General features: G+C 31.5%; 1 protein-coding gene across 1 annotated transcript in view; it reads right to left on the bottom strand.

Moving 5' to 3' along the window:
• Window positions 1-5,584: 5,584 nt before the first annotated feature.
• LOC148282151 (uncharacterized) overlaps window positions 5,585-26,426 on the bottom strand; it is a 58,260-nt gene continuing 37,418 nt past the window's right edge. The window contains exons 6-7 of the mRNA XM_088225533.1: window positions 13,523-13,576; window positions 5,585-8,467 (exon numbers count right to left, since the gene is read on the bottom strand). Of these exons, the coding sequence (XP_088081659.1) occupies window positions 8,280-8,467; window positions 13,523-13,576 (242 nt within the window). The 3' untranslated portion in view covers window positions 5,585-8,279. The remainder of the gene's footprint in view (window positions 8,468-13,522; window positions 13,577-26,426) is intronic.

The following is a 26,426-nucleotide window of genomic DNA, read 5'->3' as shown; positions in this document are numbered from 1 at the left end:
AATCTTGGAAATAATATAATATATTTGAAATTTAAATAAATAAATAAGTTGATTTAAATAAAAAATGATAATAAAAAGTAATTAGGAAGAGTTTAAGTGCAAGGGCACTGAATTAATATACAAAATGCAACATTTACAAGAGGCAAGATTATCAGTCTTACGCTTCAGTTGCCGGGAAAAATGAAATATTGCATTAAAAAATAACAAAACAAACAAACAAACAAACCATCACGCCGTTTCCCCGTAAGGGTAGGCAGAGAGGATAGAACGCCACAACACTCTATCTTTGCATACAGATCTCGCTTCCTCTACATTCATACATCTTCTCATGCACGCGCGCCGATTATTCTGACTTTTGACATGTCCATCTTTAAATATTTGTTGGATTTGGTCATGCCATGTCTTTCTTGGTCTTCCTCTATTTCTGCATCCATCAACATTCGCATTGTAAATATTCTTAGCCGTTCTCTCGCTGTCCATTCGTTCTACATGTCCAAACCAGCGCAGAGCTCCTTTCTTGATTTTGTCACATAACATAATGTACGGATCTCAACATTTGTGCATCTATCGTACATAGTTTTACCACACATTCGCCTGAGAGATCGCATTTCGACAGCATTCAGCTTACTTTCATCCCTGTTTTTCCAAGTCCATACTTCGCTCCCATACATCAGGGATGGGACCAGGACTTCGTTGTGAACTGCCAATGTTGCCTCTTGTGACAAGCATTTATTTGTCAAGGTCGATTTAAGTGCACCGAAAATAACTCAAAATAATATTTCACGTCTTATATGATAGGCAAACGCGCTAACCATTAAACAATGAAGTGAGTATACAGGGTAAACAGACACTCCAGGTAAAAAAACAAATGTGATTATAGAATAATCTTAGACCTAAAACGAAGGTTGATAATGTTCTGTAAAATATTTACTGTTTTCGAGATACAAAATTTTTATGGAACTTTTTTTTTGATTTCGCTTAGTTACTTGACATTAAATTTTTGAAAAGGCATTTAAAAAGGAACTCGGAGTGCGGCTAGGAACAGCAGGCGCCGTATTCAACGGTACGAAGGCTGTGTGGAGATCGGATATTTACTCAGTGAAAACCGAATGCCGCCTATATAATGACTACATAACACTTATTCTCTTTTACGGATGCAAATCGTGGCACCTCACCAGGGCCCAAAACTGTGAAATTCTGAGTTTTGAGAATAAATGTCTCAGAAGAATTTTGGGTGTGCGGTAGTTTGACTTTGTAAGGAATCAACTAATAAGAGAACGAACGCAACTAACTCCAGTTTCAACTATCATCAAGCGGAAGCGATACAATTGCCTTAACCACGCTTGCCTACTTTACAAGGTTTCAGGTTCTAGACTGTTCGTCGGCAGTTTATGTCAAAACTACGGGACGCGAGCCTGGCTTGTGAGGATGTACAGGAGCTGGCAGCTGAAAGAGATGCCTGAAGAATCTTTGTAGACACCGTATGGTTAATGATTATGATGATGATGGTGATGATGATATTTTGGGGGATAGATAATAACATTTTTTTCTTTATCTTTACATGGTATTTCAAGGCTAGACCGCTTAACTTCAGGGGATGTAAATTTATTCAAACAAATATTTTTTAATAATTTAAAATGAAATAGATCTTTAGTTTTTGGGACCAGCATCCCTTTTTTAAACCTCTACCCTCCCCTACAAAAAAAAATAGATTTAAAACGTATTTGAACAACGGAGCTATACTCATCAGACGCGGACAAGGAAAGCGGCTGTGTAGGGGAGGGATAGGGGTTTGAAAGAGATGCTATTCCAAAAATTAAAGACTTATTTAACTTTTAATTGTAAAAAAAAAATGTTTTTTAAAAACTGTTTTTGAAAAAAAAAATGAGGCTGTATAAAATAAGTTTTTCATTAGGAAAGTTACTTTGAAGTTTCCTTTCGCGGTTTGGCCCTAAAACACAGTGCAATAAAGTACCACATTCTTAATGACCCAAAAAAGAATGAGATCCATCGTAAGTAAGGTAAAATACTAGGATCTTAAAATAATTACTAAAATACGCATCTCCGACACGCTTGTTAAGAAAAATTATTTTCATAGTTAAAATATTGAACCATAAATACTTACGATAGTGCGATAGATCTCATTATGTTTTTGTGTGATCAAATATTATATAATTTAATATCACAGAAAAAAAAATGTAGGAAATAGTAATAATTGATCGAATAAAATACAAATTTAGGTAACAAGAGCAAAATCATGGTAAAAGAACAGTAAAAATTAAATACCTCAAAATGGTAAACATTTTACTGAAAATATCAAACTTATATTTTACGGGTCTAAAGTGTCCTATCACCACAATTTTTTTCCTCGAGTATTTGACCACACACAAACCGAAATGGTAACGAATAATGATAATTTAAAATACCTACATATATACATACTCGTGTAAAGGTTTGTCTCCATTGAAAAACATTTTAAACATCAAAAACAATGAAAATCTAGGCAGCTACAGGACTTTTAGCTTGTTCACCATTCTGACCCCTTTTTTTTCATTTAACAGGCCAGGAGATCTAATTACAGTAGTGAATTACGGCACAGAACGCCCGGGCTTGAGAAAAATCATATTATTATTTTGTGTGTTCTCACCGGGAATCGAATCCGGAACCTTCCTTGTGTAAATCAAGTGAAGACACTGATTATAACCACCATACCACGGAGGCCACCATACTTTATTTCTAAGTTCATGCAAATTCTTGAATAACTTTGCAGTTTTAATATAATATTTCTAGAAAATTCTTTTAATTGATTTATTTTCATGAATCATTTTTCCATAATTTTTATAGATGTTGTTTTTATTAGGTACGTTAATTTGTTATAAAAGGAAACATCACAATCCCACTAGTTATGTACTAGCATTTACAAATGTATTAATTATATTTACATTAATATCATAAACCTACTTTTATTTACAATTTGAAATATTCAATCAAAAAAAGGATGCTGTTTATTTTTTCCCAAAAAATATTGAAAAAATTCAATTGGTAAAATTTTAGTTAATATTTGTATATAACTACTTAACGACTTTTCTATGTCTACCGGTTTTGAGACGCATCCGTCTCTTCGTCAGGACGAATTATACTAACATGGTAATCCCACTGTACATCTTTACCACAGTAGTTGCACAAAAATATAAAACCAACATACTGATAGGACACGCGCTATTAGAATCGAACATAAATGTACGCTTATATTAGTTTATTTTTTAATTAAACAAAAACCCGCTAAGTCTCTATTTTAGATGTTTGTTAGCAGATAGGAAAGAAAGGATATGGAAGGAGGTAATGAATTATACACCACAACACCCAGACCAATTGAGCAAAAAAACTTTCTTGCAACTGGCGGGAATCGAACCTGCGACGCCAGTTTCGCAGTCGGTCGTTTAACCAACTGAGCCTCGACGCCTGTCATAACTATTGTAATGAGTGTACTGACGAAGAGACAGGTATTTCTTGAAACCGGTAAACATGGGAATGTTGTGTATACAATTATTTACTAACATATATTTAAATGGTGGAATACAAAGTCAATGCTTTAATAATAATATTTAATTAGTGTTTAAGAATCTTTAAATCAAACATTATTCTTTTAAATTGATTCAAGTTTTTCCCAGTACTGTAAATTTGCATGCGCAATCGTATAACAAATAGTGATATAGTTACTCCAAAAAAAAAGGTTTATGGTGTTTTAATACACCTTTGTTTTGACTTAGAAGGGTATATCCAACTATTTCATGTTTATAGACGTGGAAGCACAAAGGTAGATATAATTATTAAAGTAATTCAGTATGTTAAACGTACATAATCAATGTTAACAGGATAAATCTTCATTTATTGTATTTTAATTTTATTTGTTGAAATATGCGTGTAACAAATAAATAAAAATGCGCTATTCCATCGAAACATCTTGGTTTTGTGCTATGTATTTGGAATGAACAATTCGCGTCCCTAGAAGTACGTACATTATCGTAAGTCTAAATTTGGCTGTTTTGAGTTATAAATGCAATTTAAACACATTATTTTTTTCTCTTCCCTAGGAGATTACTCGCGTATTCCTAAAATTTCTTTGAAGGTCTTATGGGTATACTACAAACTTCAGCAGTTTTTGAAACCAATCGAGTAAAATATAAAAATGACCACTGCAGTCTATATGCTACAGTGTTCTTCTCGTATTTTTACACTGTCAAATGAGGAAAGATTACGAAAAAAACAAGGAATTATTATGGTTATTAAACAATAATCTATGAGGATTTAAAAGTGAACAAAAGTTTATTTTCGCTCTCCTACAAAATGCCCAATTAAACATGCCAGTGTACTTTTGGAGATGCGATGTGTGTATTAAATAAATGAAAAAAAGTAATTTAGAATGGAGTTTTTTTTAAATATTGTTTCAAATATGAAATGTGGAAATTTCTCAAAAACAGTTGTATCACACGTATTTTCACCAAATGTTTGGAAATTCAAGTCTAAGTTATAACTAATTAAGACTCGTTTTCGGTGGGTTGGTAATATACCTTACATGTAAAATTAATAAAATATGTATGTTCACACCTTGACTCGTTGGATATTCATCATCATCATCATTCCCATTCCGTTCGTCATGCTGCATAGGGCACTAGAATGGTACACCAATCGCAGCATATCTCGATCAATTTGTTACATGAAGGTAAGGTGATCAGTCTTACGCTGGTACCAGTCCAGGGACTATGAAATATTGTAGTGTGAAAACACAATTTTAAATAAATATCTCATATCAACCATGTCAGGAATCGAACCCGAGATCTCTCGCATGGTAGGTCAACGCGTATTGACAATGGACTTAATGTTAAATGGATATTTAGTAACTATAAACATTGAGATTGGAGAAATTTCAATAATATTGGCGACCAGTATGATTCAAATAAGAAAAGCTGTTGTTTGCAGAAGAAAAATACGGCAAAATGAATATAATTAATTCCAAAAATATTATGCAATACCTACACTGACTTGAGAAAAAATTTCTTTAAATATTGTGACGATAAAAACGGATGACTTAAATATATTTTTAATTCTGAGAATGTACAATAAAATGGTATCATTAAAACCATTTGGTTTTTTCCGTAAACGAGTATTAATGGCGAAGAAATTACAAAGAACAGACAATATACTAAAAATCAAGCGTTGTATATTATCAAATCTTGATAAAACAGTTTATATTGAAGGGAAACAGTTTTTATTTATTTATTTAAACAAAACGCTTTTCTATTTTATTTACAACGAATGTACAAAGTATTCTGCTTTAACCTTTTGCTCCCTGACTCATATAACTCGTATATTTCTTATATGATAATGCATTTTATGTAATTTTGACGTTTTTTAGTAGTTTCGGCCATTTTGAAGTAAGTAGTTCCAAAAAATGACTTCTGGTGATCAGATTTGAGTAAAACTGTCACCCGGTTGGTTGTTTAAAATTAATACTCCTTTCCAAAAAAAAAACAATAATATAATTATGTTGGCGAGTACCTAAGTTCTTTTTTAAAAATATATATTTTTGTGGTTTGATTATAATGCGGGTTATTAATTTATTTTTGTAGAAACATCGTATGAGAAAAATAACTTTTTTTTTATATTGTAAGTCCCGGACGGTACAAATTTGTACCACATTTTTTTTTCATATAAATAGTTTAAAAAAAAACAAGAAATTGTTCTATCGCATTGGCGTAATTGTTTTCAAAATATAAAAAACATAATTCCGAAACGAAAAGATCAAAAATTATACTCAATCTATGTTCAGGCATCAAGGGGTCGACACAGTGTAGACCAGGGGTTGGAAAACTATGGCTCACTGCACTGTCTATTTTTATCTAGACAGCGAGCTGATGCATTTAACGTTTTGAATTTGCTAGCTATCAAATAGCCACATTTCAAATCGCAAAACATGTAGGAATTAATGTATTAGAATGAAGTTGTGATTCGCGGTTCGAGAAGTCTGAGGTTCGATCCCCGCTTTATCCTTGATTCCCATTTCTAATCTAATGGTGAGGTATTAAAAACTCGTTAAAAATACCCTTCAAAATATAATTGCCCACATAAATATCCTGGATTAAAAATAATAATGCTTTTAACTATTTGCAAGAAATTGATAAGCAGTTCTAACTGTTTGATGAGGTGTTATCGCAAAAACAAATTTAATTATTCACATATTAAAAAACACAAAACCTAAACTAGTTTTATTTATTTTTCAAAATTTCTGTCTTTCTTATGATTTCTCCTAATTCGTCAATTTTGGGGTCATTTTTTTTTATTCGTAAAAAAACATGTTAGAAAATGGGAAACAAGTTGTGGTTGAGCGGGATTCGATAATCAAACCTCCTGATCCAGAGCCGGCAACACTATCAACGGGACCACAACCTGTCTTATTATAATGTACACAAATAAAAATATGTACATATTCAATTCGTTTTTTGCAGGAAAAATATGTATTCTCGTATATAACTTTTAGAATTTATGTATGTAGTCGTTTGGGCTTCGTATTTACAGCCTTTTTACTTTTACACCTTTGCTTATTCGCAAAACGTCTGCTTTGTGGTCTAATTACCAAAATGATATAAAATACTCAGAGGAAAAGGTGGTAAAACAGAAACTGCATTAAATATGGAACCCTCATGTTTTAACAAAACCATAAGCGATATATTTATTGGCGAAAGCCATAACTAGTTGCAAACGGACCAAAAACGTAATGCTAGAGGGCGACACACGATTCCGGTAATTTTCATACAAGTTTTAACAAGTTATTCGTCGAGTGAAGTTTGAAAAGTATTTGGGTGTCTGAGTGAATTTTTGAATATTGCGAAGCTAAACGTTTTACGGAGGCCATCTCTAAAGGACAAACTTAAAGGAGTTTTTCGTGATCGTCGAGGTAAATATGACCGACATTCAATATTTTACAGTGCAGCATAGTTTCATTTGAATGGTTATGGCGCATGTATTTTGGAACACCTAATGTGTTAGTTAGATTGACCCGGGGTCCACATTGCCAGCAACGATTGGAAAAAAATGTAAAATTGCTTTCTTCACATAAATAAACAAGTTTCACAAAAACATTATTTTGACTGTATTTTTATACATCTAAATATTAGTTTAGGAACAACCTGATATATGATTTAAATCTTTTGACGTTTGCTTCACAGATTATACTAGGACAGAGATCGGCAAACTGCGGCTCGCGAGCCACATGCAGCTCTTTAGCTACTTGACCGCGGCTCACACAGCGCAAGTTTCACTTTCATTCAATTTAGTTTGTCCACCGGTTCTAAAGAAGAACTTTAAGGATTATTGTCACTGAAAGTTCCAACACGTGGGAAGGATATTGCAAATGCTGTCATTGGCTTGGAAAAACATCATAATAAACTCGATAAAATTCTGTCAATGATGCAGATGGGGCAAAATGTTTTTTTAAAATTAATATTTTGAATTAAAAAAATAATCACGAGATACATCTTTACCATTGCATCATTCAACAAAAACCGCTTTGTGCGCAGACATTTCCAGAAAAAATATTTTATTGATCAATATTCTCATCACAATTTTAACTAAAAGCCTTTTATCATCGTCAATTTAAAGAATTTCTAGTTAAAATAGAAAGCGAATACGCACATTTTCTGCTTTGCATGTACGTATTTTATTATAAAGGTACGTTGCCATTACAGAAAAAACAGTTTTAAACATTGAGGAATTTGGCTCTCAAAGAAAATCTCGATTGTTTAACTGCTGATCTTTGGCTCATTTGACTGATGAGTTTGCTGACCACTGTGCTACAGAAACAAATAAGGGGTCTTTATTACCACCTTCTCCTGTACTTGATAAAAAAATATTTTAACGCTTTAATTGGCACCTAAAGCGTAATACTTATCATCTTAAATGTACGCAACAAAAAATATCGGGATACGCTGCGCTTATGTACCATGCAACGTCCTATGTAGCATTAGGTGCGAACAGGGAAATGATGATTCGTAAAAAAGTTTGTCAACCCCTCTGGTGTAGTCTATGCTTAATGTATGTACTTATATTGCTATTTCCAAAATCTACAATACTTTTTATTTGAAAATGTTAATGTAAACAACACTGACTCACTGTTTATCTTAATAGGTAATTACAATACAATTATTAAACATTGTCCATTAATATTACTAAGTAACAATTCACAATTCAGCGGCGGTGCATTGGTAACTTTCGTTGGCTTATCATCTTCCTAGATGGCTGGTTGCGTGTTGAAAGATGATGTTGAGGAAAGTGGCTGAAGCAACAAGGATGGTGGAAATCCCAGGAGCTGATGAAGAGGAAGAGTAATTGTTGATAGTATGGTGCGGCGACTCTGTTGCTTGCAACGCGTTATCGACCACAGACTGCACTATATTATTTTCCACGGAATCTGAAATAAAAGAATAATATTACTTTGATTATAAAAAATACAAAATCATAGAATAAGTCTTTCTAAAAATGTAACTACAACTACTTTTAAAAAATATTTTCTATTATTAATAAAACATATAATACATATAGTACATATTATACTCCTAGGAGTTATTAAGAAAAAACTCATTTGGGACCGAACATATAATTTTTTTTTTTTTTTGACAATACATACATCCGAAATAGTAAAAAAACATAATACAAGAAACATAAAACACAGTACTTTACTCCATCTTTATAAATTACATTAATAACTATCACTATCAAAAAGATTTAAGTTATATTTTTTAATTGCGATACTTTGGATTTTTTATTTAACTTTGCGTGTTTTAGCTCATCGGGCAGTTTATTAAATTCGGAGTGGCCGATGTTTTTCAGAGACCTCCTGCGAACATCATTCAGCGAAATTTAGACATATGAAGATTCCCTGAGTAGTTGTAAATGTCATGACCAAATGTATATTTTAAATTTGTGTGAGCAGAAAAGTTTAAGATATTTAAAATAGTATTGGTTATGTCATGCAGTGGCATCACCTTGAAAGTAAGTATTTTTGTCTGTCGGTAGATATCCTTGACATGAGAATCCCATTTCAGTCCAAGAATGTTTCTCAGAGCTCTGTTCTGATGAACTTGTATTTTCGAGATCTAATTTTCGCTGGCGAAACCCCATATATATTATAGATAGGATAGGTGTGAATGTATCATATCGTTTTGTTTCGTAATTTTCCTTTAATTATTGATCGTTGAAAATAGTGTAGGTCGAAATTAATTAAATTGGTCAATATTTATTACATCACCCGAAAAAAAAAACACCCAAAAAAATTGTATTGATTACTGCCTTATAAGTCTTAAGAGCCATATGCTAGAAATTGATTCTTAAAATCATGCCAAAATAAGACTAAGGTGCGAGTGAGATTTAAATGACACTCAGTTTGGATTCAGAAATGGCTTTTGTACCCGTAAAGCGCTGACAGCAATAAATATATTGTTGCAAAATCGTTTTGACCAAGAAAAGGATATCTATGCTTGTTTGATTGATTATGAAAAAGCATTTGACAGAGTAAAACGAACAGATTTGATTGAAATATTACTTAGATGCGGTGTAGAAAGGAAGGATGTGAGAATAAAAAAAACAGTATTGGGACTACTTCACAAGGTATTCCTATTCAGCGAGGAGTCTGACAGGGTTGTGTTCTCTAGCCTACTTTGTTTAACCTGTACTCTGACTTGGTCTTCAAAGAAGCGTTGAATGATACAAATATCGATGTGAATGTAAATGGTGTAGCCATCAAAAATATGTAGAGGATACTGTTCTTATTGCAGACAATATACAAGACCTTCAAGAATTGCTTGATAAGATTGACTCCGTTGGTGAAGGTTTTGGTTTAAATATGAATGGAAAAAAACTAAACTTATAGTTTTTGGCCGAAAAAGTCATCCAAATGCAAATCTCCAACTTAAGGGTGTCAATGTTGAGAGAATGAAACAGTTCAGGTACTTGGACAGTATCGTCACTGAGAATCTAGACCCCGATACTGCGATAAAATGCAAAATAGAAGCGGCCAGAACAGCATTTAACAAAATGTTTATATTTTGTGACGATAATATAAACCTTAAGCTGAGACAACGACTGGTCAAATGTTATAATGTATGGCCCGTCTTACTGTACGGTGCAGAGGCGTCGACTCCTAAAGATATTATAAAACACCTTGAAGCTTTTGAACAATGAAGTATTACGTAGAGTTAATACGAACACAGAATTCTTCACCACCGTTAAGCTCCATAAGATATTATATTTTGGCCATGTGTTGAGAGGTGGTATATATGTCATACTTCAGCTTTTTTTGAAGAAAAAGATCTAGAGATAAAGAGGGGTTGAAAGAAAACAGATTTCTTGGCTTCACAAGGTCCGAGCATGGACTAAGATTAGAACTGTGGAGGAGCTGTTTTGCACTGCTCAGAACAAGGAAGCTTTCTCTTTAGTGATGAGAGTCAACGTTGGGGGGAGCCGACATGACACTTGAAGAAGAAGAAGTAATTAATAAGACAGACTTTTATTTTAAAATGCGCACACTAACACATTATTTAGTAAATGTTAATTATTGTTAATTGTATAAATTTTTGGGGATTTTCATTAGTTTTGCGCAGGATTCGAAGAATACATATAACTATTATCTATCACGATATACATGGTGTTTCAGGGCCAGACTGGGAAACTTCAGATGAACATTCCGTATGGTAAACTTAAAAAAAAATCCAATAAAAATTTTCATGCATTTTCGAACCCTGGTTTTACAGACTGTAATAAGGCAATGAGGCAAAATATGTAAAACTTCGCAGATAAACTAATAAACACAAATAAGACAGAACTTAAGGCGGTGCTTAGTTTAGGGGAAGTTTGATTCATGTTCCCCATAGTACTAGCTAGCTAAACTAGCTTTATATGGAAACTCTAGTCTCTACTAACATCGACACTAAAGGTCATTATAGAAAATCTCTTCCGACACGGAGAGTTTAAGTTTAAACTTCTTCTGCAGTAACCACATTGAAACTGTTCTAGAACACTGAAATAAATACGCGGTGGCTCAAAATTTAAAGACAATACAAAAATAAATGTTTATAATTGATTTTAATATTGCAATAAAAATGTGACTTCTCATTTTTTATTTATTGATTGAGTTAACTGACACAACTGAATTAAGTTTATTTAATAAAAACACGTCAATGTAACTGCTGTAATGGTCTTTTCTAAATCTTATTAATTTTTTTAAATTTTAAATTTGTTTATTTTTCCATACACATATTATTTACAAAGAAATATAATAAACGAAAATACACTTAAGAAAAATACATATTAAAATTAAGCTATAACATGAATTGGAAAAAATGCCTACAAATACTACAGCGTTTGAGCGTGGGCCATTCCTTTTTTAATTATCAAAAAGTTTATTGCACATATATATGGTATGAAATGATCTATATGACATCTATATTATATGCAAAGGAGGTATTTTTACTATTTACCATAGAAAAGATGTTTTTTTGAAAGTAAATAGATTTTTACAAACAAAAAAATAACAACAGATATAAAGACCTTTTCAGAGAAGGAAATATAGAAGCCTAGGCATTTAAAAGCCTTATGGTCTGCCATTGACTGATTTAAGTGACCATTAAAAAAAATATCCATATTTCTTTAATTTTTCTATCTGCTGATTTTTGTAATAATAATAATCCAATCTGACGTTCCTAAATTTATGAAATTATAGGCTATTGTGATATAAATAGATACAGTTTTTGCTACCATTCGTGTTTGCAATATGGTCATGAGGATGAATGACAATATCCGACAAAAACCCACCATGTGATTTGCGAAACACACGGTGAAAGGGGCAGTGTGAGTAGTTAGTAAAATTCATTAAAACCGCTATAAATGAAAGTGAACATTTTGAAAGAGTAATTCGTTTATTGACAATAAACATAGCTTTATGGTGTGTGTAAAACCGATAGGATGACTCACGGTCTTTTAAACGGTTTTGGGTAGGTGGAGGAATGTACTTTCACTGTTCATTTCAGTGAAGTAAAAGAATTGAAAATTTTATCTCCTCGTTATTTGTTAATCTTAATAACTCCCTAGATGTGAAATCCAGTTTTTTGTCTAAAAAACCTTTTTTATTATTATTTTTTTTATTTAAATTTTCTGTTTTTTTTTACAATAAACATAAGTGATAAAACAGAGTATTAATAAAATAAAGCATAATTACATAGCAATGAAATACATATTAATAGTAAAAATAGTAAACAAAAAATCCCAAAAAGGCATGGCCTGTTCGTGAGTATACAAGAAAATGTTAATGAATTTTGGACAAACTAATTTATTCTCAAACTTCGTTTGTTAAAATTTTACAAAAATCGTTTTTTTTAATTAAAAAGAGCTAGACGAGTATGTATTTAAAATCACTTAGGTCACAAATTAAATAGTGCAATTTTATTTATAAAAGCCATATACGAAATATATTATAAGCTTAGAGTAATAATTCACTAGAGAACCTGTAGCTCTAGAGCATAGAACAAAAACGTTCCGAATTTCGGTTTGATTTTATCATCAAACGTGTAACGGGTGGTTTCGGTTTGCGCTTGCAATTCTCGATGCAAGTACCTGCGGCCCGTTGTATTGCTGTTATCTGTAGCTAACTTCGTAGTTAGTAATAAATTATAAAAAATTCTCCGTATGGGCGACTCTAGCTAGTAGTGTGTTATTACTTTAAGAGTATAAGTAATAAACAGTAAAATCGGTACTTTGTCTCTCCAGTAAAGCGCATTTTTCTCGAATATGAGGTTTGAGAATTTAGTTAACGAAATACTGCTTTATATAAAGAAATATCTAATATTTACTTACAAAAATATTCAAAATAACCAAATGATTTTGTGTAAGTTGGACTTAAAGAAAATGGTTTTGAATTTAAATAAAGTCATAAATATTATTTATCGTCTAAACAGACGTTACACTACATAATATGCATTGTAAAAAAATACTTGTTTACATTAGGCACTCTCTAATATATAAAACAAGAAACCTTTAATATTTAATATAGATAAAAGGCCTTCATTAGTTATCAAACTTTTCATAAGAAGGCAAAGCATTATTGTGTTGATGTGTGCATAGTATTTATGCTGTTTCTGTACTTACATTTTATATGATTTGTGCGTATGAAAAAGTCATATGGGCTTTAAAATTTATAAATATATTTAAATTAAGAAAATGATTGTTTTATAAAGCAGGTAGAACATTTTACATAATGACTCATGCGCTTTCTACCGCCTAATAAAATTGTCTAAGAATCCAAATCTTTTATTTATATATATATGTTTTTTATGTAACTCATATCAAACGAATTACGTCACTAAAAAAGGTCGCCCACTTTCGAAGAAAATCCATTTAAAGTTTAGGCGCCCATAAGTTCGCGGTCACGCGGTATAAAGTTGTATTTTGAAAAGTTAAAAGTAACATTACTCACCGTAAGTAGTGACGTCTACTTTTTGCTCCGAGGAAGGAGGAGGCACCACAAATCCTGAAAAAGAAAATATTATTAGAAATTTCCCTTTGACAAATCACGTCTCTGAAATATTTACAAAATGAAAAATTGCACGCTATTAGTGCCGCAAAGGTTATCCCGAAAGCAAAAGTTGAATTTAACATGTGAATGAAGAAATAAGATGCAATTAAATATCAAAGGAGATGTGTATTGCGGATTTTAAAAAAATATCAAGATTTTTTTTCTATAACTGAATATTACCTACGTTGGTTGCTTTCAAAATTTTCTTTGTGAAACTTAAATAAGTGGAAAATGTCATTAAATTTAAGGTATTTTATGAAAGGTCTGTGTAACGCATGTTTTCTAAGCAAATTTTAATAAACGAGTCACGTAATATGTATAATATATTGTATTTTCTATTGTGATCAAGTTTTATGCCTATTATAAAAATGTTGCATCTAAATTAGGCACGTATCAATAAATTTCACATAAAATATAAATTTATTCCTGCATTCTAGTCTAGTTATGTAGGTATGTTATTTTAAAATGTGCCCAGTATAAAACAGTCAAATACATTGTAATAAAAAAAAGTATTTTAATTTTATTATATTTAAGGCACTAACATAATAAATATCTATTTATGTACATATATGGATTCCATATATATATATATATATATATATATATATATATATATAAATGCATACATTCATGAACATATACGCATACACAAATGTACATACATACGCGTACACAAATGCATTTACATACGCGTACAATGTAAAAATTATCAAGATACGCTGAGATTGGTGTACCAATACAGTGTCATATGCATCATTAGGTGCAGAAAGGGAATGATGATGATGATGATGATATTTTTCTCTACGAAAAAGATAGCTGTGAAATTTGCATTATCGCACAACAGCCCTTTTAGTATATTGCGTTTTGGTGGCTAACTTCAGAGCCAAACCGCCATCTGGTTTATGTTTCTGGGTGTTTTTGCCCAAAACTCAATAATTAGAATATTAAGATCATTGGATCTTTCAAAACACATTCAATGATGTATAAAACATCAATATAAAAAATAATATAGTAAGAAAAGCAAGAACTCACTTTCAAAACTTTGATTGGCTCTACTGAGAAAAGTCGCATTTCGATTTGTGACCTTTTAAATTTAATCAACAATAAATAACTAGCCGTAAATAGGTAACTACTAGAAGGGCAATAATTTTAATATCTACATATTATATACTATGATTGATATTAAATTTGGTAACGCACGGAACACATTGCCGTCTATCACAAGGAATGATTGATGTATTACAAAGATATCAACTGTCATTATATACTCGCGTACCTATAATATTACACAATTCTCTAGTCAGTAATTGCGCAATTCGACAAACGCATACGTAAGCAAATGCTGAGAAATTTAGATATGATTATTAGTTTCGGCCTCCGTGGTGTAGCGGTCAAGGCGCTTGACTCACGCACGGAAGGTTCCGGGTTCGATTCCCGGTGAGAACACAAAAAATAAAAATGTGATTTTTCTCAAGCCTGGGTGTTCTGTGATGTAATTCACCACTGTAATTGGGCCTCCTGGCCTGTTGTGGTGCAAAAATAAATATAAATGTAAAAAAAATAAATTACATAGGCAAAAGCACTGTTAATGCTCGGATTAGTGACCAACCGAAACAAGATTTTCAGTGGAACCAGAATCTTATTTGAATACGTTAAAAGTCGCGTCAAAACGCCCAAAAAAAGGCACTTATATTGTTAAACCTTACAAGTTCATTAAAGCAAGTATTAAAAATGAAATAAAAGGGATAAATTTAATGAATACGCGTTTTTTTATTTCGTTGTTATATTATACATCTAACATATTACAACAGAGATGAAGAACATTTTAGAGAAGGTAATATAGAAGTCTAGACATCTACAGGGCTTATGACATGTCATTATCTGGTTTAAGTGGCCACTTTACACATTGTGTAACATTCACCATTTTGCCCATATTTGAACATCTATATTCCTTGAATTCTTTCATCTGATGATGTTTGTGAAGTTAAGAGCAGAAACCTTTATTTATGAGGGTGATATTCACCTGATTGAATTATTTTACCTACATATTTTCAATTTTCTATACTTCTTCATGGACCAGATTGATTTATCAAATATGACCAGAATGGTGAATGTTACACAATGTGTAAAGTGGCCACTTAAACCAGCCAATGACAGGTCATAAGCCCTTTAGATGCCTAGACTTCTATATTACCTTCTCTAAAATGTTCTTCATCTCTGTTGTAATATGTTAATATTAATAGCTCCCTAGGAGTTGGATCCAGTCTTTGTCTACTAAAATTTGGACAAGCTCAAAATATTGTTTATACAAATAACTTATATGCAATAGCTTTTCAATGTACGATATAGGAATTGTAACTTATTTACTATAAAGCTAGGGTTTCCTAGGACAGCGGTGCCCGTATCTTAACGGTCGTAGTGAACGGTGATGCGGTGGACTGCCGTTTTAACGGTGACTAGAGTGTGGTTTTCTAGGAAAACAGTGTTAAACGGTGTTGATAACACCGTTTTCATAGGAAACCACTCTCTCGGCACCGTTACGACGGCTATCCACCGCATCACCGTTCACTACGGCCGTTAAGATACGGGCACCGCTGTCCTAGGAAACCCTAGCTTAAAGGAATTGTATAAAATGTAAATATGAATGATCTTATCTACTGACTATAGTGAACAAATCACAAAACGGTACAATAAACAATAAAACAATAAGTCTACTTTTAACCGTTTTGAAGTTAACAATGCAGAAATTATTGCAATAAGTTATTTTAAACGTGAATAAAACACCATTAAAACACCAAAGCCACTTTCGTTTTAAAAATTAAAAATGGAATATTTACTAGATCAACCGACAGGCACTAAGCATTAACATAGATTTAGTTAATATTCGAACGCGACCAATAACTTAAAATTATAATATTATTTTAATTTATTTTTGTTCTTATTTTTTTTTGCACCACAACAGGCCAGGGGGCCCAATTACAGTGGTGAATTACATCACAGAACACCCAGGCTTGAGAAAAATCACATTTTAATTTTTGTGTTCTCACCGGGAATCGAACCCGGAACCTTCCGTGTGTGAGTCAAGCGTCTTGACCGCTACACCACGGAGGCTGCCGATATAAGAATATACAGATATAAGAATAAACATGTAAATAATAATTTAGTTTTCTAAAATATGTACTGAAACTGCAAATAAAAAATATAAAAAACATGCAACATTTAATCGTAAATAATATAAGTAAAAAAAATACACATACCCAAATAAAAATATTTACTTTAAAATTAAGAATTACCGAATTTGTAAATATCAGTATGAAAATTATCTTTTTAAAATTTTTTGGAACAAAGACATAATTTTTTTATATCACTAATTAAAATAAATTTGACATTAAATTCGCAATTTGTTGGCCTTAAAACATACTATTGTCTAATTAGACGACAAATTGTGAATTGTAAAGGTAAAAAAATAAATCTATATCTATATGTGAATTTTTACCCGTTTTTTTTTCATATCTCTCGTTTTTCTTATCTTCAATAAATATAAATATGTATGTAAATCTTAATAAATTTATAAAATAATTAAAATAAAAATAATATTCGCGTATTTAATTGAAAATAATTTAGTAAAGTAAAATAAAGTTAGAATTATTAATGCCAGCGTGAAAAAAGTTTGAAGGACGAAAACGAAGGGAAACCTGGCTGTCTTGTGCCATTTCACGCTAAAGATAATGATTCTTCATCTGGTCCATGAACTGGCATATTTTAGCAGGATGACGAAACATTTGTCCATTTCATCAACACCTGCCGCTCTAATCGCAAAAATAAACCGTTCCCCGAAAAAAAGGGGTCGCTGTGAAAACGTGGCAGGGATGAATGAGCCTTTAATGCTGCCTCGCCATTTTCTTTTTGATGACGCATTATCGCGTACTTGAAAAAAAAGCTCAGTTTATTTACCGGGAGCGCGTCAGTCATATTTTAAAACATCACTAGACTTAATATATAATATAATTTCACATATTTACTAATTTCCGCATACTTATTTTAAATTGCAATATGATTTTGATGGGTAGTAAGTAACCCATAATAAAACAATAGTGCCGTTTATATTTTTACACTGTAATCAAATCATTTAATAATTATTGAAAACCGTAAGCATTTAAATCAAATCAACAAAAATATCGTTGATGGAAATCCATCACCGCGTCAGACAAATTTAACCACTTAAGCATAGAGAAAAATAATTACTTTCGTGTGTTCAGTAAACCTTCTACAAAAATCACACAAGACAAACAACAGAATCTATACATTTTCTAGCTCTTGTATAATATACAAGAACTTTAAATCATATTGTTATAAGACTTTAGTTATAAGCACAAAAATTAAAAATTAATGGATACATCGGTAAATTAAATAAATAACAATGCTTTCAAAACTTTAGCACATAAATGTATAGCTAAGAAGACTATAAGAGATGTCAATTTTTGTGTTCTAAACTAACAATGGATCTGACGGCAGTTCACATCATTTACATTTCTGTATAATAAAATTTGACGTAAAGGCTCTACTTTCCAAAATTATTGTACAAGAAAAAGAGGATAAAAGGATGTCAGTTAAATGCTGGATATAAAACTATGAATTAATATTGATGTAAATCTATTTATTAAAAAAATATATTTTTAAAAAAAGATAGAAATCTTTGAGTTTATTTTATTTTATTTGGGAAATCAACAGTTCTACATACATATTTTTAGTAAACAAACAGATATAGTGTATAAACTCAGAACTAATAACAGATTTCCACATAGTATACAAAGTTAGTAAAGAAAATATATTACATATCAAATAAATACATACAATTTATACATATAAAAATGTTATTTTCATTTCAAAGATTTTTTAAATATTTATTTTAAGATTATTAAGTTACTGTAAATTGGGCGGGATAAGGACAAAAAGGAGTTCATATGATTTACCCAAATATTTCAATTTTGGTGGCCATTTTCAACGATTTGTAAATATATTATTGTTATCAAAAACATTTTTCACTTTGCGGTATGACATTTTTCACTTATTTGTTTATAAATTTGTATAAACCACTTAATTTTTTTAATTACACTTCGACCGGTTTCGAGATTACTACCTCATCGTCAGGAATTAAACTAACTTATAATTACACGCGTTGCTATTTATATAATAAAATATTGTATGAAAGAGACAGAAAATTGAAAGAAAGAGAAAGAAAGAGAAATAAAGAAGATAAAATAAATCATAACGGGAATAGTTTTAAAAGAGGACTCGAAGTTAAATTTAATTGATTATTCATTATTTGAAGTTTTTGATTAATGGCTTTACTAATTTCTAATCGTTCTAAATTATCTAAACGAAAACCATTTTTATTGACATGCAAAATTTCTACACACGTTTCTTGATTAAATTCATGGTTTTCGGATATAAGATGATTTAATAACTCACTATTAGAAAATGAAAATAACGTTGTGGTAGAGTGGGGTGCGAAACTCGTATCTTTGATCCATGAGTCCACGACACTAGCCACGGGACCACAACCCGATTCAATTAGATTATATAAAATAGTATCGGCTACTTGAGTAAGCAGGTTCCTTTATATTTATAATTTTATTTTAATGTCCAAGAGGTTTAAAAACTTAAGAACAAAACTTCATTTTCAGACATTCATTCTTTATATCCTGTATCCTTCACATGCATTAAATGTAATATTTTCATACATATTTTCATTAAAATCAACTTTTTTTTTAAATGGGGTTTTACCTATATTTATTTTTTTTATTAAGCTTCAAATTCAAATATATGTATGTATTTTGGAGGGCTTATAAAAAATATTGCTTAAAGCAATATTTTTTAGCCAACCAGAAACAGACTAAAAATAAATTGGGTCGAAATTTGTATTTAGAAAATAAGAATATGCATAGGTATTAACTTTTGAATAAAAACTGGTTTTTAATGAACAGGCAAAGCTTGTGCATAATATTTTTTGTTCAAATAAAAATATATTTGTTGTACGCAGTATATGACGAGAAATGTATTATCTAAAATTAAACTGTAATTGACGTAAAAAATACGTACAGTATGTAAAAACATTGTCATTTCGTCTCTAGAACGAGCCTATGACCAGTGGAATGACAACATCCACAAAAATGTGAATTGTAATAAAAAAGTTAATACCATGTCGATGTATGTTATTATTAAGTGTAAGACAGTAAAACATTTTAAGGAGATAAAATCAAAATGAAATTTAACTCTCCAGATCCAGTCTGATATTCGATTGATTAAGGAACAAGTATATTAATGTCATCTTCAGTTCAAATGAATATAAATTTCTTCTTCAATATAGCTTTTAGCAGAATAATGAATCAGCTTAAAAGGAGTTATTTTGCGGAAACAATAATTGTAACATTTATCAAAATTGATATAAATGGATCTGGCGATCAAAACAAGTGGAGAAATAATCCAATTACCATCTTGTTATAATCGTAATAGATTTATTCCTCCGTGTCACCGGTGGATTAATTTATCGAGTTAAAATATTTTATAAGACCGATTAATTGGCGGGAAGGGGATCGGAAGATAGATAAATTGTCCGTATAGATGTTTAATTTGGAATGCCCTTTACGGGGAATAATTAATCACCAAATCGTTTCCGAATGGTGGATTTATGTGAGGTAACTTGCGAATAACAAGCCAAATAAAAATCATATTTTAACAGTACGATTGATTACAAGGGGGATTTAGAAGAATAATAGGGCCAGTTAAGCGTTAAAAAATGTTATTTAATTTTATTGATTTATAACGGGCTAGTTTTATAAACATCCGTAAGTAAGCTTGATGCAATTTTATACCTATTAAAGAGGTTTATAAATTTTCGCAGCGTTACGAGTCGCTTTTAGAATGGGTTTGGTTTAAATTGTAATTACCATAGTTCAAATCTAAAAATTAGGTTATTCGTTCGGAATATTTTGGAATCCAATAGAAATGGCTTCGTAAATAGCAGACGTGTCAAATGGATATATCTGACGCATTATCCACCCCAGTAATTGCCAAAACAAATCAAATAATTATGGCGATAAAAAGACATTATTTATGGCATAGCCGAGATACTACAGTGAAAAAACGAATGTTTATGTTAAGTGACGTTAGCAGGTGCTACTCAGGGGTGATTTTGAAAAGTTACGAAATTGAATAGTGCTAATTAATTACGAGCGTCCGAGTGATTCCAAAATATCCTGAACGAGAGACGTATTTCCGAGAGATATTGGAGCATCCTGAATGGATAATGCGTCGGGTATTTTAATATGCTGCTCGAACTGGAATCCGAGTGTATACTGCCCCCCAGATAACAATGCCCACGCTCACATAGTGACCGCCGTGTAAAAGATATGTGAGCAAAAGCATTGTTATCTGGCGACAAATTTACACTAGAGAAAAAACCGTAGCACTGGCCTGCTATCACTCTCGTCCCTAACCCAGGATTGTAAATCCAGAACCGGCGCAGCGCAGTAGGGCCAGGATCCTAGACCCGGTAATAAGTACGGGAACCATAAGCGTAGTGTCGACCTTTTCTTTCAATGGTTTCTGCAAGAAGGGTACTCCCGTTGTCAGGGAAAGGTCGGCGCCAGGTGCTCCACACAAGCCTCGCCTTCCTAGGTTGCTCCATATTTTACTTCAGCGGAAGGTCTGTCGCGCAGTACCTTCTCGCTTAGACCGTCTCAACACTACGTTTAGGGTCTGGCTTACACAGTAGTCTGTCAAGCTGGGGGCACTTCTGGCCAGGTCTAGAACTGGAGTCGAAAAGTAGCGAAAATTGAAGCTGAGGATGTAAAAGAACGATTGATTTGTCGTTTAAACATGTTTATATCAGAAAGCAGAGTTTCACATACACACAACTTATTTGTATCGTGCCGCTGTCGAGCAAGGAACAAACACAGAAAATGAACGTTTAAAATTGATTCAGTTTTAATTGTCGTATGTTATTTGCGCTGTGAGATATTGCGTAGATTTATAAACTATTAGGCGTGTTATCCAGATGTTTATTGATAATAATTTTTAATTTTGCCATTGTTAAATAATGTTGAATATTCCACATTAGGTTATGTGGTATCTCAAATCAACACCGGACTCTTGGCCTCATAGAGTTATTTTTTTTTGTAATATGCATTTATTTCTATGAATAAATAAATAAACCGATTATTATTTCCCAATCAATTGGATTCAAACAAAACAATTATAATTATATTAACAATAATCTGAGCCTAGCCGCCAACTCCTTAAGAGGAAAACTGTATCCTTTCAGTTCGATTCAATGCCTAAAAAATCGGCGTTTGTTGTAAAAATTGTAAAATGTGATATCTGGGATAGATAAAAAAAGCCAATATATGTATAACTATTATCAAGGAGTGGTTAAATCGAAATCTTCTCTCGCTAAATTGTAATAACACTGTTTATTCCCCTTTACAACTCAAAATCATCTTCCCCTTCTTCTTCCCATAATTTAATGTTTCATAATAAATATTGTAATCTTGACATATGTAATAACTGCAAAAACATGAAGTCTGAAAGGTGCATAAAATACCTGGGAGTAATCATTGACTGTCAACTTAAATGGACGAATCATCTTGAAGTAATTGTTAATAAACTAAGATATTTAACCTATGTGTTCAAACGACTAAGTATTTACGCCCTGATAAAAACGATTAAATGGTTTATTATGCACTTGTACAGTCATCGCTTTCCTATGGAATAATTGGATGGGGGGAACTTACAACAATCATATTGAACCATTAGAAACTATTCAAAAATTTATGCTTCACAAAAATCCCACTTTTCCCTCTTTCCAATTGTTCCAAGAAGCTAAACTTTTAGATGTAAGACAAATATATGGTTTTCAATGATTAAAATATATATTTAAGAACCAAAATTTATTTACAAGTAATTCAAATAGATCAAGTCAAAGAAGGAATCGTGTGTTAGAAATACCTCATTGCAAAACGAGGCTCGCACAGAGACATGCATATTTTATAGGCCCAAAAATTTTTATTCTTTTTTTATTGATTCCAAACTTTCAAAATTTTCCTTCTTTGAAAGTACATGCACTCTCCTGGATTCAAACTGAAGATATGAACTCTTTTTCCTATGATTTATTTTTGTTGCCCTTTAATAATAGGCAATATTTTTGTGTGTTTTTTTAAAAATGTTTTTTATTTCCTTTTTTAATTATTTTTTACAGATTTTTTTTTTCTTATGTTAAACAAAAATATTATAACTGTCCATTATTTACTATAGGAGCGAAAATTCATAAACATTTTCTTGTATACCCACGAACAGGCCATGCCTTTGTGGGATTTTTTTGTTTGCTATTTTTTTAATTATATGTATTTCATTGACATGTAATTATGCTTTATTTTTTTATACACTGTTTTATTATTATGTTTATTGTAAAAAATAAAAATTAAAATAATAAAGTTAAAAAAAAGCATTATATTATTATGATATGTTTGCAAAACAGTGAAGAAGGTAAAACATAAACAAATAAGCAAAATGAAAATAAAAGCAAACATATTAGGCACTATCTATTTTCTCTAGGTATTGTAAATACCTGTTCTGAGGTAGAGGAGTGGTCTATATTTCCCTTTTTGAACCGTTCTCTTTTTAAACATTATTATATTTTTTATTCGTAAGTAGTCACTTTCTTTGCATCCCTTTTTATAAAAATATTTGCGTGAACGTCGTGATTTGCCTGAAAAAAAATATATTGGGGACAACGCAACATTTGCAAAACCTGACGTGCACTTATTTAATGAAAAAATACTGTCTGTTTATTATACGTTTTGTCTAATAAAATAACCTGATGCTAACTGGAGATAGCTGGTGACCTGCTGTTGACATAAATAATCAAATCGAATCAATTTTAAAACATTTGAAACAGTCACATTAGCTTTTGTTGGCGAGATTAATTGAACAAGTAGGTACGATGCAATCCAATTAACCAGCACAATTTGCTGACCCGATTATTTGAACATGTACCCTCCCCACCCATGCATTAATCAATTCATATAAATTTGTAAACATCATCATTATAATTCTCCTTTCTGCACCCAGCGGTGCATAGGGCACTCTATTAGTAAACCAAATGCAGCGTATTTTAATCATCTGTTACATGATCAGTCCAAAGCTTCCAGTGCCAGTCCAGGAAAAACAAAATGTTTTATTTTTTAATATTGAAAAATAGGGCAGACATAATATATTCGTATGTGTGCTCTACTCATAAAAATGCCCATATATTTTATTAAAAGTTCTTTAACACATATTTCTAAACCTTTTGTGTGAATTTTGATACTCTTTCTTCTTCATAAATGTTTTTTCCCATATCATAATATTTCTTTCGCCCTTTTATAACATTGAATTTTGTGATCTCGTTTTTTTTAAATGGGAGTCTGATTTTTACCTTTTCTCTGGTATTGTGATCATGTTCATGTTAACTTTGATAAAAAAAAAAATTGATTGAAAAATAAAATACGTAAATATTATACGTAACATTATTTGCTTACATGTTAGTACTTTTAATTCATTTGACTTTAAATTTACACTTGTGTATCGTTTTTTTTTCAAATTAATTCTTCAAGCTTTGTTTTGTAATATAGTTAGTTCGTTTAAATTTTATTGGTTTGATAAAAAATATATGTTTCTACCATAAGCGTGCGGTGAGATTGTCTATTGGGGAAGCAGCCAATCGGTACTATGTACATATGTAAAATACGTACCTTCTACCAATACAGTAATTCGAGTTAAGTGCTTTGAAATAAACTAAAAAGTGATTTTATGCCATAATTTTAGCACAAAAGAAGCATGTTTCATAGTTTTTTACACCACTGTGTAAAAAAAAAAAAGTTCTAAATTTGTTATAAAGCAGTCACAATAAACGAAATATAAACATTGATTGGTTTGTTAGAATTGCTTCCACAGAGCTAATAAGATCTTAATTTGCGCGTACACGCGGACTTCTGCATTCAATACTGAACGACTACTTCATAAGAACCAACAGACTTACTCAGTTCCCTATTCCAGAGTTAGACGTATAACAATGAATTTGACTTCAGTTAGCGCATAACTGCGCAAACAAAGGTTGTGTGTGGGTTTGTCGCAATTTTTTACAAGTTCATAATTATGAATGAACAGCAAATCCATCCCAAATCCCTATGGTTAAAATTAACTAATTAAAAATACTTGTTGTAGTTACTAAAAATCTAGCTAACTGATGGCTGATTTTATTATGTTAAAAAAAATTAAACATATTTACGTAGGTACTGACTGCTTTAGTTTTTTTTTTAAAGGAAGAATTAGTTCCACCTAATCTATGGACGGACCGCGCATGGTTGCTACAGTAGTTTATATGTGGTTCAATAATTGTATTATAAATAAATTTACATAAATTATTATCAACAAATCTTCTAATTCTTTCAATTTTTTATTTTTTTTGCAATATTTTTCATTACCGTTTTAGTATGTTGATGAAATGTAAGTTTCGAATCTATCAATACAACCAAATATTTAATTTCACTAACTTAATTAAATTGGATATAGCTTTTTAATCAATTTTTATTAAACATATTTCATGTCCACCCGTTCCAGGAATCAAACCCAGCACCCAAAGAATGGTAGGCGTAGAACCCAACCACTACATGACAAAGCGGAGTCAACTCCAGTCGATTCCTTTTTGAGTTGAAAACTCTCTTCCAGGATTCTAGTTTTATTTCACACATGGAACTGTATTATTTATCCGCCACAGATATACAATACGTAATATAGAAAAATAACCGAACCGAATAATATCGAAAAAAAAAGGTTTGGAAAAAAAACCTTGGCAGCCTCCGTGATGCAGTGTTTAAGGAAAGGAAAGTTCGGGGTTCGATTCCCGGTGAGAACATAAAAACATAAATATAATTTTTCTCAAGTCTGGGTGTTCTGGGTGTATAATTCACCTCTGTAATTGGGCTTTCAGACCTGTTTGACTAATCGTAATGTCACTCATGAATTTATCGATTAAAAATGTCAATTTTGAACGGTATTATTTGCGTGAAAATGTGGCGATGAGATAGATAAAAGAAAAACAGATCACCAGGATTAAATCGAGTGAATAAAATAAACAGACAGTTCAATCAAAATAAATACGAAATTAAAATACGATAAGGGTGAAGAAAAAACCTAATCGAAAAACTTTTACTTGTAAATTTAAGTGCCAACCATTTCCATAAAAACCAATTTAGATGTGAATAAAAATGAGAGGAAAACCATCAAATTGTGTCAAATATGAAATCGAATTTTATAACGAGAATAAATTCGAGGGCATCCCCAAAACACTCTATCAATTTGATAATATAAGATTTCTCATCTGATATTGAGAAATAGTTCATATTGTGATGTTTGAGTAAATGTATCTATGTGATAAAAAAAATAAGGTACAATTTTTGACTTAAAATACGCGAGCTCTTCGATTCTGGCAAAATTATTTTAGATTGGTAGTAGTGTCAGAGACATCTGTTTCAAATTTCATGCCAATATCTGCATCTGTCCGATAGTTACGCACGTGCTTTGTGAACCACAAAAAGTTAATTTAACGATTGTTACAACGTCAATTTTGTTGAGCAAAGAAGTTGCATTAAATTTTGTTTGCGGAATGAAATTTTTGCTGCAGAAACGTTGATAATGTTGCAAAAGGCCTTCTTCGGCCAAACTGTTGACAAGGAATATGATTTGAGCATTATGTAACGTTTAT

This window comes from Micrasema longulum, unplaced genomic scaffold, assembly GCF_059751315.1.
Source record: "Micrasema longulum isolate JH-2025_06_02 unplaced genomic scaffold, ASM5975131v1 h1tg000371l, whole genome shotgun sequence".
Taxonomy (NCBI): domain Eukaryota; kingdom Metazoa; phylum Arthropoda; class Insecta; order Trichoptera; family Brachycentridae; genus Micrasema; species Micrasema longulum.
This window is presented reverse-complemented; position numbering and strand designations above follow the sequence as displayed.